Genomic DNA, 17,213 nt, shown 5'->3' with positions numbered 1-17,213 from the left:
CTTCAAGAAGGTAGGCAGGCTGTTTGTCTACCAGATCGCCACGGTCCAAGCTGGAGGTCATTTTTTCTGCCACAGTGAACACCGACGGGAGCCCATGTGGAGGTTAGGGCCAATGTGTCCCAGCTCCCACAGGCGCCCCCCCCCCCCCCCCCCGCGGCCTCACAGTTCCGTCTTTCTAGCTGCATACTTCTCTTTCTTGCTTGGAATCTGATTTATGGGAGCTGCTTTCTTGTAAACCACCCCTGCCTCCAGACCTCAAGAAAAGCCCCCATGCTCTGTGCATCCCCAGCCCTACCCTGTTGGCTCAGGGCCAGGCCTGCCCTACACCTGTCAGCTCCTCTCTGCCTGTTCTTGAATGCTTTCCCTTGGCCCAATCCCCTGCCGGCACACATGCTAAAGCAACTCCTCAGAGAAGACCCTCAAGGGACTCCTGCTAGGATAGGTCAAATAGAATGTCTGTCTACTCCCTGCCCACCCACACATTCATGTTTCACCTGGATTCTCCAACTTTTTTGTTTGGCTTCGTTTTTATTTTCCCAAACAGGGTTTCTCTGGGTAGCCCTGGATGACATGGAACTCGCTCCATAGATCGGGCTGGCCTCAAACACATAGAGATCTGACTGCCTGGGCATCCCGAGTGCTGGGAGTAAAGGTGTGCACCATCACTGCCTGATTCCCCAATGTTTAAGTGGGCTGCTTATGAATAGTTGATTGGATATTGGCAGGTGGAGCCTGGAAACCCTTCTTGGAGCCGGAATGGTCTTGAATTTCAGACTCTTAGGTTGGAGACATTTCAGAAATAGGACCTAAGAATAAACGTGAAATTCATTTATGTCTTATATACCCCTTAAAATATATAGCTCGATAGTTATTTTATACATATTCCTAGTGAATCTGCATTTTGACCATGGCCTATTTAACGAGGTGGGGTGTGGAATTTTCCACTTGAGGGTGTCACATCTGTGCTCCAAAACATTTCTGAGTTTGGAGCATTTAGGACTTTCGGTCTTCAGATCCAGAATGCTCAGCATGTGGTAGCAGCACTCACATTCCCAGGCTAGCCCACCGAACATGTTATTCACAATCCACGCAGTGAATAGCCCCTTTTACTTGTACAGTGAGACTCAACCAACAGTGGCTCCAGGAACCTGCCTTGAGCACTGAGACCTAGAACAGAGAACCGAGTGAGGGCCAAAGAAGCAGCTAGAAAATGAAAATAGCTTTCCTCCAAATCATTAAAAGATAGGTCTGGGGACAGACCTGAGATGGCTCAGCTGGTTAAGTGATTACCGTGCAAATATGAAGACCCACATAAAAGGCTGGGCATAGTGGCAAGCACCTGTAATCCCAGCACTGGGAAGGAGAAAACAGAAGAGTCCCTGAGGCTGGCCAGTCTAGCCAAATCAGTGAACCCCAATGTCAGTGAGAGACCATGTTTCGAAAAGTTAAGGCAGGGAATGGAAGAGAAAAACATCTAACATAGACCTCTGGACTTTACATGTATATACACATATGTGCAGGAACCTGTTTTCTCTCTCTCTATCTCTGTCTCTCTCTCTCTCTTACACACACACACACACACACACACACACACACACACACACACACACACATCAAGCATGTGCACACCCATACTAATAGCTCAGGCCCATCTTCAGCATACTTCCTGATATGGCTTGTCAGGCCTTATACAAGCCCTGTCCCCTGACCCTAAAAGCCTCCCAGGTCCCCTGCCCACCAGGTCTCTCGGCATCAGGGAACCTCCTTAGGACAGTCTCAATGCCAGCAGCTTTATGCAGTGCTGGTCTGGGCCCCAGCTGTTCTCTACTCTAAGCCTTGCTTTGGCGTTGGGTTACCCCAACAGTTACCTAGGAGCAAATTCGGATGCTAAGCTGGATGGCAGACCCAAGTGTGCAGCCAAGATCAGCATCCTTTGCCTGAGCAGCTCCTGCGTCCAGACAAGCCCAGATCCAAGACAACGCCAGTTCAAACCCAAGCCCTCATCACATAGTTGCAAAGGGATCTGCCGTCCACTTTGTGCCTGCTGCTAATGAGATCTTCCTATTCTGTAAGCCTATCTGCAGAGTCTTGCACCCAGCCCCCACCCCCACCCCCTCATGGTACCATTGATGAGAGGGCAGTAGGTATGAGTGACGTCAGCAAGTGCCTATGGGGTGTGGGGTTCGCAGTGTACAGGCTTCTAGAACGCTCCCTAAAGTGAGCCATTTGTCTTCCACGCTCTGATTCTCCGTGTACCTCTGTCCTTGCTCCCTCTGTAAGGGGAGACTGACTGTAGACAGTCCGAGGAGCACATCCTCTTCCTCAGAAAGCTTTTTGCCTGAGGCTCTTGATGTTCAGTTGGGTCCCTTGCATGGGCTATTCTCTGCTGCGCCACTTGTATCTCTGCCTTGATTTACTTCCTATGTGTGTGTGCGCCACTCATGGGAGCAGGGCTCCTGTGAGCAAGTGTGCCTCGCTGGGTGTGACTATCTGAGCAGAGGCTGAAGTCTGAATGGATAACCGTGCTGAAACAGCCACGGGCTGTGGTGGGGGAGGGGGTGGTGGGAGGCTGAGTCTTCTGGCAAGTAATGGAGAGGGAAAGTAGGGAGCTCAGAGGATCCCCACACCCCACTGTGGGGGGAATCCAAGTGCTAGGTTGAGGCTGTCTCTAGAAAGGCCTGCAAGCTCATGCTGTGTCCGGGCCATATCCCCAAGCTGTGGATGGTGATTTCACATTTGTAACAATTATTCACTTAATTGGGTTCCAATTAAGTGGGAGAAGGAGCAGAGGCTGCGTCTATGTTCGCCCGCCTTCCTTCTCAGCACATCTAAGGGAGCACAAGAAGATGACAAACGGTGGCTCTGTGGCCCCTGGAACAGTTGGCCTTCTGAGTGGGTGGACAGGACTGGCATGGGCACCCATCTGCTGCCCCTCCAAGCCTTTTTGGCTAGTCTAATCCCACTAGACTCTATGCAGTGCCCAAGGCTGCTGAAGCCAGCCCAGCTCCCTGGGGCTCGCCTCTATATTGGAAAACAGAGTGCGGTCTCAGGGAAGGGACATGGAGGACTGGGGACGTCCCTAACAACAGTGTCCCGTGGGTCCTCAGCATGCGTGAAGGAGGACGCAGTGCCTGTCATTGGCTCCATGAATGTGTTCCAAGGCTGCCACGAGGTCATGGGGAAAATGGGACTCAATGGAACCTTGGGAAGCCCATTCACTTCCTTCCATCCAGCTCTGGCTTTATCTGTGTCACCTGCATGTAGTTATATGAAAATGTTATGATATGTGGTATATCCTGTACAGTGTACATTTTCCTGCTTACAGCCAGAGAAAAATCACTGATTTCACCCAATCCAAATACATTTCAAACAGAGAAACTGATCCAGGCAGGGAAAAAGGACTTCTGGTTACACGACCAGGGGGCTACCAGGAAGAAGGTACCTTTGTTTCTGGCTCCCATACTGGGCAATGGTGACACTTCATAGTAGCCAAGTGTGGTGAGCATATAGGGGAGGTGCTGAAGGTAGTGGGCCAAACCTGCCCCACCCTCAGAGCTGCAGGCCCCCACCCTTGCCCTCTGACCACAATAGAGCTGTGGTCCTGATAGTATGGGGGTGGTCTGGACTGAGTCTAGTCAAGGCCATAGGGGTGGCTTCCACCATGAGCCGGTAGAGCCAGCCCACCTCTGTGTTCTGATTCTACCTGTGCGTGCAGGCGGAAGTAACCAACCACTTTCTTACTGGGTTTACGGCCCTCTTCACTAGATAGAAACCATGTCTGGTACAGTTAACAGAAACATGAACCCTTGGCTGGATAGGTCATCGGTCCCAGGGGTGCACCTACGACGATTACTTTGCTAAGTGGACACAGTATCAATGTGCTGCTAAATATTTATCTTATGCTTGTAGATTAGCACAGCTCTCGGTCCTTATGGGGGAGCTTCATTTTGAAGGCTGGACACACAACAGGTGCTGAGGAAAGCCTTTCAAGGAGAATGATGATCAAAGCAGCCAACATGTGCTTGAGGGAGCCAGTGCCCCAGGTCTCCGTCTGGGAGCCAGCCTGTTCTGTTTCTGAGCTACGGTGGAAGAAACCAGGCTCTATAAGGGAACCCCAATGATCCCGACCCAATCCTTGCCTAGAGGGAATCCAATCCCTGTGATGGGTGGGTCCAGCTTTTCTCAGGAGGACTCTAGGCCGAGGAGGACAGTTCCTCCAGAAGAGTCCTAGACTGATGAGGGAGGCACACTTCCCCAAAAGATCTGGGGTAGCAGGGATGGCAGGGCAGGGGTGGGAGTTACTTCTGTCTGATGGTTGCCTCCTGCCTGAAGGAGGAGGCAAGGTTTGGGCTTTATGGTCTTTAGGCCCACAGGACTGTGAGTCCCAGTACCCTGTGGGAAGGAGCCATTGTAGGCAGAGTCAGGCACCTGGCACTGTCATTATTATCTCTTTCTCCTTTTCCTTCTCCTCATTCATTCATTCATTCATTGTTATAGAAACCATCTAGGGGCTGTTTAGGCAAGATCCAGGGATAACTTTATGCAAACCAACTTGCATGGCCTTGGAGCAGGAAGGAGTGTGATTCTCGGGGTGGGAACTGTAGGGCAATGGGACCCTACTATAGAGCAGGGGACCAGAGGTACAGCTGTGTTCCAAGGGGGTGAGATAGTGAGGGAGAAAGTCAGTCACTCCAGGCCTCAGTTTCCCCTTCTGTGTTACGATACCCACAGGGCACCTACCATCTGCTTCTGGAGCCTCTGGCTCCCACTTGCTTGCTGACTCCCAGGATTCCCCTGTCTCTTTATACATTAGAAGGTTGAAGGCAGGGGACAGTAGTGTGTCCCCTAGGGTGATGCAGAGCTGAAACACACCCTGACCCTTTGGACTACTTCCAGTATGCTATATAGCCCAGTGAGCAGGCTTCAGACAAAACACACACACACACACACACACACACACACACACACACACACACACACACACACACCTTGCCCATGACACTGCTGGGGTTCAACATGTGCCTTGGCTCAGAGTCTGGCAGCTGTGGCTTCAATGGCAGGAAGCAACCTCTCCAAAGCCCAGGTGAGACCAGGTGTTCTGTGGGCACCTCTGCCACCTGGCAGCAACTGTACTCTACTGAACCTTCTTGCACACTCACCCCGTGCCAGACTGCGGCTGCCTGGTGTGTGCTATGTGCTCAGCATGGAGAAAGCCTTCAGCAGCATTAAGTTAACACCAACTGCCCTTTACTAAGCATGTACCATAAGCCAAACCTTCCTCCAAGCCCACATTGTCTTCTTCATTCATTGAAATGACTCCCTCAAGCATCATACTGCCAAGCACAGAGAAAGCAAGCCATTTCTCTAAGATCACACAGCTAGAATTTGACAGACAAATGTGTGAATTAGCTAGTGAAGGAAGGAATAACTTCTCCACCTCTGGCTTCTGTCACCCCACTTAAGGACTAGTTTGTCTCTCTAGGCGGGAAGAGTGAAAGGACAGGAGGGACCCACACCTACGATTTATTTCCTTCTTTAGGATATAGACTTGAGACCAGGCTGGGCCCTGGTCCAGGTGCTGGATACAACACTCAACAAACATGTTTCCTGCTGGCAGGAGCCTCTTTTCAGTTGGGGGCTCAACCTCTGAGCAAGTAGACATATCGCTCTGTACTGTGTCATAGGGGAGAGAACTCCTGGAGCTGAGGGAGTGGCCAGTGGTGGCCAGGGAGGGCTGCTCTGCTAAAAAGCCGTTGGGAGGTGAAAGGACAAACAGAGGGTTCAGAAGAGCAAGTCTCCAATGCATCATGCCCAGCACACGGAAGACAGCTGGGAAGCCAGTGTGACCAGAGCTGAGAGGTCAGAGGCAGGGTGGGAAGAAAGGACAGTCCCGGTAGGCTTAGGAATTGCTGCAGGGACACTGGCTTTCTCTCCTGGTGATGTAAGGGGGCTACTCGGAGCCGAAGGGTGACTATATGACCTTGATTTCCAGAGTCTGGCAGTGGTGGGGGACGAGGGGGTGAGGTGCAGGTGTTCCAGGTCCAGCTGCTTCTAACTGAGGGGGGTCACCGTCACTAGCATGAATCACCCCAACTGGGAAAGGCAGAGCCAGCTCTAAGTAGGCGGGGGACTTCCAAGAATCAGGAGCAACTTTTCAGGACCAGTAGGGACCCTAAAAGGTAGGCCTTGGAAGTGGTTCTGAGGAGAGGAGGTTCTGGGTACACCCAGCCAGCAAGGTGAGAGCTGGTGTGCCTGGGGGGTGGGGGTGGGGCTCAGAAATGGACTTAGCCCACTGCTGGCAGAGCAGGAGGTCAGGATTCTCAGGCTGTGATCCTGACAGAAGGAAGCGCGGGCATTCCAAACGTCAACTCATATGCTTCTATGGACTTTCATGAGGAAACAACCATCTTTTGGACAGATGGGTTGGAATAGATTGTTAGAATTACTTTGTGCCAGACACATGGCTTCTGCTATATGACTGCTGGGTCATAAAGTCAGTGGCCCTAAGCCCTGAAAGGATATGTGTGCTCATCCATGCCATCACTAGGGGACATGTGGGAGGAGAAAATTGTAGAGGAAAAATAATGCAGGGGGTGGGCTAAGGTGGGGGCTGGGCAGGAGTGGGTGTGAGGGCAGCTGGGACAGACCTACATGAACTCCTGAGGGTTCCTTGGTGCCAATGACACCACTAAAAACAGTAGTTTTGTGCCTTTGTCACAAGATTTGTAGGTGCCATGCAGGGCATATTGCTCTAACTACCCACCTTCATGGATCCTTGAGGACGGAAGAGATTTTCTTTCCATTGTAGAAGTGTAGTGACAGATACATGTTTAATGAGTCTTCAGGGACTCATCCTGTGTTGTCCCTGTGAGCTTCCAGGCTGCCGGCTCAGGGAGACTAGGGTCCTGAGGCAGAACCACCTGCATGACCCTAGATCTATGGAGGTAGAGGTGACTCTTTGTCCACCTTCAGAATTGCCTGATATATGGATGCAACTCTCAGGAGGTCAAGTCCCCTACAGTCAAGTGCCATACTTGTGCTATGGCAGAGGCAGAGGCAGGGGGACCTGGTCTGCTGCAGAGATCTGGGCAGGAGGGAGGGTGGGAAGGAGGGAGGGGCTGAGAGGGCTACTGTGGTCCTAAAACCCAACGGTGTGTTGCTAGGCGGCATTAAGGCTTAAAAAAAAAAAGTTCCAATAGAACAAAACAGAAAAAAAACAAAACAAAACAAAACAAACAAAACCAAAACCAATCACCAGAAAACTGCTCTCCAGGAAGCTTTTGGCACATGTTGAACGTGTTTCCTGGAAGGCAGAGGCATGGCTCTGGGCAAGGAAGGGAGGAAGGAAGGAAGAGAGGAAGGGAGGAAGGGAGGAAGGAAGGAAGGAAGGAAGGAAGGGAGGGAGGGAGGGAGGGAGGAAGGAAGGAAAACAACCAATGTTTTGTAAGCCCTGTGGCAAGTGCCTGAGGTTTGTTCTGGGTGTTTCCATAGAGGGCTCTGTTTGAACTGCTTCCAGAGAGATGGCTCCAACACTCTCATGCTGCAGGTTAGGGAAACTGAGTCTCTGGTGATCAATACTCCAAAGTCTCCAGCTCTCAGGCCGGCCACCTGGTTGCACTGTGGTGGAAAAGGCTGGAACAGACCGAGGTGCTGTGGAATCCTCCCAACACTTCCCCATGTGACTGAGTCCTGAGGTCTTCCTGCAGGCCACAGGGTGGCAGAAACCTTGAGTAGGTATGTCTCTGCCTTTGGCTGATGGATGGGGTATGAAATAAGGCTGGCTGGGCCTCTATTGCACAACGAGGGCAGGTGGGGTCTCTGAGCTTGGACTCTGATGTGTTGTCATCCAGGAGTCCATAATGCAAGTGCCTCCAGGAACTCTGGGCCTTGACAGTTCCAATGTCCTGAGCCTTGAGCCACAGGCTCACCTCTTTCCATTTGCACATTCACAGACCAACACTGTAGTAGACACAGAGTCCCGCACGGCCAGCCCCAGAAGCAGTACTCACCCTCCAATCTGGTTCTGAAAGTGGGCTTTCTACCATCCAAGGTGGTGCCTGAAATAACTGCCGATGGCCACTTTCCATGCCAAGACCCACACTTCCACTACAACTGCCTTCTACTCTACACAGATCTATGATTTGTTCCCTGACCTGGTCGTTGTTAAGAAGCCAGCTTGCATAGTATCATCTCCTCTTTCCACAGCTCTCAATGGTTCCCGAGCACTTCCCGGAACACAGGGTCACCTTTTTGAGAGGTCGCTAGGCAGAACAGCTCGGTAAGGAACAGCCACCCACATGCCTGGCATTTAGACTCCCATACTGCACCCCAGCAGGCAGCCTCAGTTTACCCGTTCACCTCACCACTAGGCACTGAGCACTAGGGCCAGCAGCCATCTTGCTCTCGGCTCTCTATCTTCTCTGAAGGAGATACTGACTGCCTCACCTTCAGGAAAGCACTCTGGAACCTGACCAGGGGGCTCCTGAGTCACCTCTTCCCAAATGCCTTCCCTGATCTAAGCTACACAGTTCTCCCTCCCTGCACCATTCCCAGTCCCTTCTACAGTGGCTCCGATTGTTGGGTCATCATCTCTGCAGACAAGTCTCCTCTCCCCAGGACATCACATTAGAGACCTCTTTAAGAACAGATTAGCAGGGACAGGTCACTTCATCCTCACACTCAACACGGCGCCTGGCACACACTAATAACATTAGTAATGACAACATTGACAACCGTCATTTCTTTCTTTTCTTTTTTTCTTTCTTTCTTTCTTTCTTTTTTTTTTTTTTGCCTTTGCTTTGTGCTGGGTGCAGTCTAAAATACCTGGCACACAGTAACTCACTGACTTGTCACCACAAAGCCTGCAAGTGGATGCTCTGATCATCATCACTCACAGATGAGGAGCTTAAGCACCGAGCGGCTAAGGAACTTGGGTAGAATCACACAGGGGGCCGTGGAGCCAGGCAATTATTGCTAGAGTACAGGGAAAGGGTGGATGGGGAAGGAAAATGATGAACAGGGTCCTATGTTGGCCCCAGGGGACTCAGTACCTGACACCAACTGGAGGGCATATCTATGCTCTGCAGACAGAGCAATGGCTGCCCAACACAGCTGTGTGGTCAGCAAGGGCCAAGGTTAGGGAGAATACCCCAGGATGGGCTGTCAGTGCCCTAGTGTGTGGGGCGGGGGCTAAGCCCCATCACTGCCTGTCTCCCCTACCCTTTCAGTCCTTTCACTCATGGGCTGGCTACTGGCAGTTTTTTTCCCCCTGTTTGAGGACAGCCACAGAAAATTGAGATCATTTTTCTGCTGTGTTGGCAGCAGAGAAAATGACCATTTTTCCTATTTCCAACTGAAGTTTCTTCCCATTAGACAAAGGCCCAAAACATCTACGGCATCAGAGGAAAAACAAAGTGGGAGACAAATGGAGCCTCTGGCTGAGATGTGGGCACCAGGGCCGATCAATGGTGGTCTGGTGGTGGGAGGCTAAGCCAATCCCAAAGTCCTTGCAGGGCAATGACAAGGCAGGCAGAGAGGTCCCAGAGCAGGTGACATGGAAGGGCTGCAGGTTGCTCAGGGACTGACACATAGCAGGCTTTGTGGTCCCTGGATGCCGGCCAAGCCTCCATTTCTTAGCTACCACACCCCAAATCAACACGGCACATAATCAGGCCAAGTGAGTTCATGCCATGCCCAGGTCCCAGGGATCAGGATCTTTTGCAAAGTTAGATAATTAGCCAAAAGATTCAAGTGTGGGAAAGGAAGAGAATAATGCTACATAGTGTGTCTGTCTGTCTGTCTGTCTGTCTGCCTGCCTCTCTCTCTCTCTCTCTCTCTCTCTCTCTCTCTCTGAGACCCCAGTCTTGCTGGCCTCTCACCACAAGTGGTCATGCTTACCCGGGGCTCTTCACCATGCTCCCTCTGTGGAGGCTTGTTGCTACTGATGGACTCGCTCTCCTTTCGTCACTCCTTTAAGTTCATGCAGAATGATGCCCCACGCAGCGGAAGCTCGCCTTGGTATGACAAACCGCTCAGCATCCGCCTCCGACTCCCCAGTCTCCTTCAGGGCTTTTTGTCTGACTAGCTCAGCACACCCCATGACCCTGTGTATTTACTGCTGACTACTGCCTCCCTGCCTGCACCCAAGGACAGCTAGCGCCAACTGAATACCTTCTGCGTGCTGGCGACACTGTCTGCGTATGTGTGGATATACCCACTGTGCACTGGTTCGTTTAGACCGGCGGTTTTCAATCTGTGGATCACGACCTCTTTGAAGGGTGTTAAACGACCCTTTCACAGGGGTTGTCTAAGACCATCAGAAAACAAACACAGATACTTACATTATGATTTATAGCAGTAGCAAAATTATAGTTATGAAGCAGCAACAAAAATAATTTTATGGTTGAGAGGTCACCACAACATGAGGGGCTTCATTCAAGACTGGAAGCATTAGGGAGGTTGAGAAGCACTGATTTAAGCAATCATCAAATATCCACTGTGCACCAGGGTGCCTCTTGGGACATAAGGATAGCAATGGCAGGGAAGGGGTCATATGCCACCCAGGCGTATTTATAATCATAGCCAGGCAGTGTGCCATTCAAATGAGGCAAATCGGTACGGGGCAGCAGTGTTAGTGAGTTCTCTATTATCTGAGAATCAGGGTGGCTGTCCTGGCTAGTTTTAGGTCAACTTGACACAAGCTAGAGTCATCAGAGAGGAGGGAGCCTCAATTGACAAACTGCTTCCACAGGCAAGCCTATGGTGGCATTTTCTTAATTAGCGATTGATGTGGGAAGGCTCAGCCCATTGTGGGTGGGGCCATCCCTTGGCAGGTGGTTCTGGGCACTATAAGAGAACAGGCTGAGTAAAGGTATGAGGACCAAACCAGTAAGCAGGACTCTTCTATGGCCTCTGCATCAGTTCCTGCTTCCAGGTTCCTGCCTTGTTTAGGTTCTTGTCCTGACTTCCTTGGGCATTGGACAACAATAATATGGAAGCAGAAGCCAAACGCTGTCCTTCCCAACTTGCTTTTTGGTGATGGTGTTACAGCAATAGAAACCCTAATCACAGTGGCTTTCTGGCGGGAAGGAGGGGATGTGTGCTCTCTCTCTCTTGAAGACTAGGTTGGTGAGAAGGTGAGTGTTGTAGTCAGAGGGAACGGGAGAGACTGGGCACACCTAAGAGATCGAGGGAGAGAGGGGGAGCCCTAACAGCCTGTGTCAGTGCTGTCCATGATGGTGAGCGTTCCAGGTACAGAGTCAGAAAGGCTGACTTTAGATCTGGCGTGGCCAGGACCGCTCACTAGGAAGTGCCTTCACACAACGGCCACCTGGGGACACAGTGGGATCACCCATCTCACGCGTAGACGAGTAGGAAGAAGTCTTGAGTCTCTGCTACTTAGGGTCTCACAGTGTTTATGCTTTGGGGATGTCTCTGAGCACCCGAACATTTGAAGAGACATCCATCCATCTTAAGGGCCCTAAGCATGGTCATTCGTTCTCCCATGGGCCCAAAGATGGGGCCAGGGAAACAGAGATGGGCTGGCCGACTCTACAAGCAAGTACATCCACTTTCCAGCTATTTGAGTGAAGAGACCAAACTACCTGCCTATTCCCATGGACCAAAATGTTTAGGGGGTGAGAATGCAATGAGAAAGACTTGGGTTTGATAAAAAGGAGAACTTTCTAAAGGCAGATAATTACCTAGGTAATTTAGTGGGGGGGGGGGGGGAAGAAAAACAACAAGGGTTTCTTCAATTACCTTTTCTACTCTTCGCTCTTTTTTTTTTTTTGCAGCAAATTATTCATTTTTTCATCCATTCATTCATGCAACAAGCAATGAATTATCTAGGTAATTGCTTCCATTTTCCACTCATCTTGCTGGGTGCTGAGAGCCAACAGGACCTGGTGTGTGTGTGTGTGTGTGTGTGTGTGTGTGTGTGTGTGTGTGTGTTGAGAGATAGCAAGGAAGAAAAAGGAGCGGAAGGGGACAAAGAGCAAGACATGGCAGTGACTTATGGGCTCCAAGGTGGCGGGCAACCCTGAAGGTTGGCTTGCCTCTGGCCTCACCTGTCTCTCTCTAAAGTCCCAGTCACCCTCCATTCACAAGATTTGGCTGGCTGAGCATTGGCACCGGCTTCAGTGGGTATGTGGTCCAACCATGGGCATGACTAGGCAGAGCACAGCCAGCCTGAGTTGATGGCAAGGCATGCCCATATTGCCTTGTAGCTAAAAGGACAGAGAAGGAAAAATAGAAAAGGACATTCCTTTTCTTAAAGACACACACACACACACACACACACACACACACACACACACACACACACACGACTGGCTCATTAATTTCTTATTAAAATTCTGTGTTGAGCTCAAGTGGGGAAGAAGGGAGGATGGCTGCGGGGATGGGGCAAAGGGGTGGGGAGGGCAATCACTGAGCCACGTGTTGGCATTTGCTGCAAGTGGAGTAGTGCCTTACAACATTGTTTCTGTAGTGAGGGGCAGCTGGCGGGCGGGTGGGGGTAGGGGGGTGGGCGGCGGTGAGGAGATTAAACTCACTGCCTTGCACAGGATAGACAAGCCTTGTGCCATTGGTCTGTGTCCTAGACATCTCTTATTTTTTGAGACAGGGTCTCACTAAATTGTCTAAGCTGGTGTTGGCCTGTGGCCCAAACAGGTCTTACTTTGGGGTTCCCTTCTGTCTCAGCCTTCTGAGAGGTGATGATGGGTGAGTCTGTACCCAAAAGGCCTGGCTACAAAGTGTCTTTAAAGGAGATGTGGAGGAGCAGGGCGGGGAGGGGGTTGCTCCTTCATCTGTGCTCTGTGGCTGGGCTGGGAGGTCCAGCAGAGTGAGACTCAGCCTTTGGGTTCTACTGGCTGCGCCGTGGGGTGTGACCAGGGGTATCAGGATAGACCAATTAGAACTGAGTGTCAGGCTGGCTGCCCACTGGGGGCTAGCTTGGGACTGGCCGAGTGTGTTGGGATGGCAGAGGCAGTACAAACTGTGTAGGGATTTGGGACCAAAATCAGGAGCCCCATTTAGACTTCATGGATTGTTTAACTTCCAGCATTAACATGCTGCATGAGGTCCAGGCCCTTTCCTGAATGTTTACTTCCTATTCATGGCACATTAGAGGGGGCTGGATTCACCTGTCCTGGGGTCTCCCTTTTGGTGTTGGAAGCTGACAAGGCCAGAACCTGCCAGGGTGACTGGGCTACATCTTGGTGGCTGGAGGCAATGCTTGGTAGCCTCCAGCCCACCCCAACCTCCTGGGTGCCTTTGCAGGGCCCAGTCCCTGTCCTGGCCTTCCACAGAGCTCTCCTTTAGCTGGGGCCCAGCACCCAGCCATCTTCAGAACGCATTCCAGTAAGGTTCATTTACTGCCACCAAGTTTAGAAGACATCCCCACCTACTGGCCTCACACATTAACAGAGCTCAGCTCCACAGACAACACAGGCCACTCTCCCTGGCCCACTGCTTGCCCAAATCTCCTGAGGGATGGTAGACATAACCTGCAGGAAAAAGTCTTTTGGGAGGCGGGGTTGTAAGGCAGCCTGTCACCTTCTAAGTCCAGGGCCTGATGTCACCTGGGATGTGCAGCTTGAATCTATCTCCTTCCCTACCCTCTCTGTCCTTTACTTTACTGATCCGGCTTCATTCCATCAATTTCTTCTGAGCCACAGCTGGGTGTATGTCGCAATGGAGATGGGCCTAACACGAGAGTGTGTGTAAGCCCTAGGGCTCGGGTGGGAGAGCTTAATGCATGTGGATGCCGGTTGTAAACTGGGCCCAAAAGGCAGCCAGCCAGAATGCCAGTAGACCATTCAAGAAAGGGCCTTGAGGAGCGGGGGTGGGGGGTGGGGGGTGGGTGGGGACGACACACGATGCGAGAGGGTCCCTAGTGGAAGTGCCATGGAGCGGGGGGCGGGGGGGGACACGATGCGAGAGGGTCCCTGGTGGAAGTGCCATGGAGCGGGGGGGGGGGGGGGGGGGGGGGAACACGATGCGAGAGGGTCCCTGGTGGAAGTGCCATGGGAGTTCTGCTGTGAAGGCTGGGTGAGGGCTTTCCAGAGGCAAGGTGCTACCCACGGAAGGCTCAGAAGAGAGACAGGGTTGTTCATAGGGCACGTGGAGGAAGGAGAGAGGCTGGCAGCAGCATTGTGGGGATGATGTACACTGGACCAAGATCAGGGAGGACCCTGATGCCAGGGTGGGGAGTGGGTCTTTGGTCCCACAGTAAGGTTGCTGGGTAAGAGACCAGATACATTCAGCTCCCCAGCAGGCTCAGCCACCAACTAGCTTGACCCCTAGTCTCCTGCTCAGAGAGATAGCCAGAAACCTCACCCTGCCTACCCCTAGGGCTGAGCCTGGCAGAACATGGGGAGGGAAATTATGGACCGGAGACCACGTGCTGTGTCTGGGGGAGGGGAGGGGACATGACACTAGGAAGGCAACCCAAGGTCATCCTGCCCGGTGGCGCCACTGTCAGACAGTAAGCCCAGGCTTCTTGGCCTCCAGTCAGCCTGTGTGGTCAGAACCTTGCGGCCTCAGTGGCCTGCCAGGCATTATAAACTGCAGGCCCTCCCACCCCCACCCTCTGCATCTTAGAACAGCCTAGAAAACCTACAGAGAGTTGGCCTAAGTGACAGTAAGCCAATGTACCTTTCTCTAACTGGGAGGGGCTGGCAGGAGGGGCCACTGGGCAGTCAAGTCCTGCAGGCTGAAGGCCTGAGGCTCAGGTTTGATTCATTGTTTACAGGATGTTTTTCTTTCCTTTTGCTCTTGCTTTTTCAGGGGTGGGGGGGGGCACGCTCAAGTTTTAAAAGTAATACTGAGGCATAGGTTGACAAAGAGACTTTAGAGCTCAGAGAAGGACTTAGAAACTGAGTCAGGGGTAGGGACAATAGGACGGTGTCCATCTCCTCCACTATCTTCCACCCACAAGTCAGCCCCTCCAGCCTGAGCATGCAAACAACAGTGCTAGCTCAGAGCTACTGGACACCCTGGACCCAGAGACAGCACAGAACTCTAGAGAAGGTTCACAGCACGCAGGACAAGCCAGAAGACCCGCCTAGCTAGGACAGGGGCTTAGAAAGCAGACAGCTAAAATAAGAAAAAAAAAAAAAAAAGAAAGAAAAAAGAAAGAAAGAAAAGCAGACAGCTCTGAACAGGCCAGGAAGGAGAGTAAATCTCTAATAGCCAGGCCAGAGAGTACACATTGGGGGTAGCAGAGACCTAGGGATAGCAATTGAGCTGCTAGGCTGAGCTTTGGGTCACCCTCACCTACTGTCAATCTCCCCCCAGGGATGAAGATCTTTGTCTGGCTTCACCCCTAGCCAGGACTTCGTACCCTACTTCTGCTGGACACTGCCTGGTCATTGCTCCCGTGAAGAAACAAGAGACTAGCAATCTCCAGCGAACCCAGCGAAAGGCAAAATGGCTCATCCCACATCAGGAGGAACCCAGCCACGGAGGCTGGGGGTGGGGTGGTGGTCAGCTAAGCGCTTGGACCCTACAGTTCCCAGAGGCCATTCTTTCTCTCTTACTCTTTCAACCTTGAGAATGCACCCTAGTCGAGGTGAGAGCGATGCCTCTGGTTAGAGACTTCGGGTAGGTTCGTAGTAGGTTCAGTCAGGCTCCTAGGGACTGCGCAGCAAAAGCTGACCACCATACACACAGAGGGTTCTCTAAAACCCTCCAGATGGCCCGCTCCACAAAGGCCTCCAGTTCTGTCCTTGCCTCACCCCTCGGAAGTGGGGCCTCAGAGTCCTCCACCTCTAGCAGGTTCTTTGCTGATTGGGGAAATGTCCAGGGGTCAGCTGGCTCCACGTTGGGCGCGGCAGAGGGTCACTTGCCTCCAGCCCCTCCCCTTCCCCAGCTCCCTTCCTCCCGCCTCGGTCAGTGCCCCTCGCCTCCTGGAGCATCTCCAGCTTGCGGAAGCCCTCCGCAGCGTCCTCCTGGCGCATCTGAGTTCCCACTCCGGGTAGGGGAGGCTGTCCTGAGACACCCCCCCCCCGCCTCCAACCTTCATCGCCTCTCCACCCCCCCTCCCCCCGGTCTCACTGCCTGGACGCTCCATCCCGGGCTCTTCCACCCGTCACCCCTTTCCCGCGGAGCCCGGAGCCTGGGGCGAGCCTGGGGAGCAGACGCAACAGATTGCAGAACGCCGGAGCGCGGCCCCGCTGCCTCCGCGCGCCGCCTGTCGCCCGGCCCGCGCCCGCTTCCCAGACCCCCCACCCCCGCCCATCTTGCTCTGCTAGCCGGCCGGCCATTGAGATGCAGCTCACAAGCCTCCGGGGCCCCGACCGCGCGCGTCCCTGTCCGTGGAAGCCAGGCAGCGGGCCTTGCAGCCCCGCACCCGCCTGGGCCGAGAAGCCGCGATCCCGCGGGTCCCAGTAGTCCCCAGCCCTTCGGGTTGCACCGGGAGCCTCGGCCGGTTGCCCAGAACTGTATGATCTCTCGTATCCCTCTAGATATCCGTGGGCGGACACGCCCCCAGGGTCTTGGGCTGTACCCTGAATTCTAACTCGGAGCCCACGGGAGCGACCCCTTCCTCTCCAATCTCCCCTGGAGGGACCTCGGTCCCCCACAGCGGGCTCCCGCTGCAGGCAGTGACGCCGTGCTGGTATCGCTGGCGGAGAGTCTAGGGGAACACTAGGGTGAGGGTGCTCTTTCCTACGATTCTCTCTGCGCCCCCTCCAGGGCCGCCCGCCGCATCTTCACCCCGAGTCTGCGCCGCGACACTTACCGTGGGCGAGCAGCGCGGAGAGGCAGAGCAGGGCGGCGCCGCGGCCGCTCGACATCCCTGGGGCCATGGCCGAGGCGGGGGCGGGAGGGGTCCGAGGGGTCCGAGGTCCAAGGAGAATTGGTCTCAGGCTGGGCTCAGTCGCCTCCAACTCTCTGTGGAGCCCAGCTGTGTCGGCTGAGGCTTCAGGAGCCGGAAAGAGCAATTCGGAGACACTTTGAGGGGAGGGGGCGTCCCGGGCACCACCGACTACACCCTCGGAGCCGGCAGGGGCGCAGCTCCGGGAGGGAGGAGTCTCCACCTCCCCTGGCTGGTGCCCCCTGCAGGAACTATGATGCGAGGGAGGGGGGAGCCGCACGTGCGGTCCCGGGGCCCAGTGGCCACCAGCGTCCCGGGGGCTCCCGAAAGCTGCTTGCCGAAGGCCCTGGCTTCGCTGCGTCCCCTGGATCCGTACTTGTTCGAAGGTGCAGAT

The 17,213-nt window shown here is 53.3% G+C and overlaps 1 protein-coding gene across 1 annotated transcript in view; it reads right to left on the bottom strand.

The window, feature by feature from the left end:
• Nucleotides 1-16,835, bottom strand: part of Tmem132e (transmembrane protein 132E) — a 57,223-nt gene extending 40,388 nt beyond the window's left edge. The window contains exon 1 of the mRNA XM_051158122.1: nt 16,745-16,835. Within this exon, the coding sequence (XP_051014079.1) occupies nt 16,745-16,811 (67 nt within the window). The 5' untranslated portion in view covers nt 16,812-16,835. The remainder of the gene's footprint in view (nt 1-16,744) is intronic.
• Nucleotides 16,836-17,213: the final 378 nt, after the last annotated feature.

Source organism: Acomys russatus, chromosome 16 (genome assembly GCF_903995435.1).
Source record: "Acomys russatus chromosome 16, mAcoRus1.1, whole genome shotgun sequence".
NCBI lineage: Eukaryota > Metazoa > Chordata > Mammalia > Rodentia > Muridae > Acomys > Acomys russatus.
Note: the sequence above shows the minus strand (reverse complement) of the source record. Positions and strands in the feature narration are given on the sequence as shown.